The sequence below is a fragment of the Colobus angolensis genome, unplaced genomic scaffold (assembly GCF_000951035.1).
Source record: "Colobus angolensis palliatus isolate OR3802 unplaced genomic scaffold, Cang.pa_1.0 Scaffold39, whole genome shotgun sequence".
Lineage (NCBI taxonomy): Eukaryota > Metazoa > Chordata > Mammalia > Primates > Cercopithecidae > Colobus > Colobus angolensis.
In genome coordinates, this window is record NW_012117265.1 from 4650041 (window position 1) to 4651373 (window position 1333).

General features: G+C 45.3%; 1 protein-coding gene across 1 annotated transcript in view; it reads left to right on the top strand.

Annotated features, from left to right (window-relative positions):
- Positions 1-1333, top strand: part of MUC16 (mucin 16, cell surface associated) — a 173133-nt gene that overhangs the window by 161418 nt on the left and 10382 nt on the right. Inside the window, 2 exon segments of the mRNA XM_011954968.1 lie at positions 328-488; positions 817-884. Of these exon segments, the coding sequence (XP_011810358.1) occupies positions 328-488; positions 817-884 (229 nt within the window).

Here is a 1333-nt window from a genome sequence, read left to right on the forward strand (position 1 = left end):
AAATTAGCCAGGCGTGGTGGTGCATGCCTGTAATCCCAGCCACTCGGGAGGCTGAGGCAGGAGAATGGCTTGAACCCAGGAGGTGGAGGTTGCGGTGAGCCAAGATCACGCCATTGCACTCCAGCCTGGGCAAAGAGAATTAAACTGTCTCAAAAAAAAACAAAACAAAACAAACGACCTCCCCTCCAGAAAAAAAAAAAACAAAAAAACAAAAAAAACCCTAGCTCAGCTCCCAATGCCAGAAATAAGTTAAGCTAGCTGGAATAATCTCTTTCTTAAAACCCTGCCTTGAGAGTGAATTTTTACATCCTTTTTTTTTAATTCTAGAAATGGAGCCATCAGTTTATCAACCAACAAAACCAACAAGCAGTTCCAGCACCCAGCACTTCTACCTGAATTTCACCATCACCAACCTACCATATTCCCAGGACATATCCCAGCCAAGCACCACCAGTTACCAGAGGAACAAGAGGAATATTGAGGACGCGGTGAGAAGGGGGTGGTGTGTCCACTCTATTACATGCAGAAATCGACTTATGCATTCTGGGTAGCCACAGGGTGACTTTTTATAACAATCCACAAAGACAGGTTCTTATTCCCATTTAAGACGCAAGCACAGAGAGGTTCAGTAGCTGACCTAAGGTCACACAGCTAAGTCACACCCTAGAAGAGCATGTCCTTTGATATACATACCTGGGCAAGTGGTTGTCATGACAAGAAACAAAATAGATGGAGAAGTGTGCTCAGTGACTGAAAATTCTCTGATGCTAACCGGGACCAGGATTCTGACCTAAGAAACATCGCCCTGTCTTTCAGCTCAACCAACTCTTCCGAAATAGCAGCATCAAGAGCTATTTTTCTGACTGTCAAGTTTCAGCATTCAGGTGAGTTCTAACTCAGGACCTAATGACTCTAGGAACTTCTGCTGTCCTTTAAATAGAAGTGTTCCCAAGCCATAGCTTTGAAGAAAGAGAGCCCTAGAAATAAGAGAGGTGTTAACTAAAAACCAGCTTTTTCCTAAAGCTGGAACCCAACTGGCTTCAACACTCAGGAGCGCTGGTGTAAATCTCAGCAGACATAAAGGTACCTGGTACTGAGGCCATGGACTCTAGAGTGTAGAATCGACTACATTAAGACATCGGCTACTGAAATCAGGACCCATGGAAGATGGGGGAAGGAGGGGATTAAAACCAGATTACTTAGATTCCAGCAGCCTAACTGTGCTTTTTTTTTTTTTTTGAGACGGAGTCTCACTCTGTCGCCCAGGCTGGAGTGCAGTGGCGCGATCTCAGCTCACTGCAAGCTCCGCCTCCCGGGTTCACGCCATTCTCCT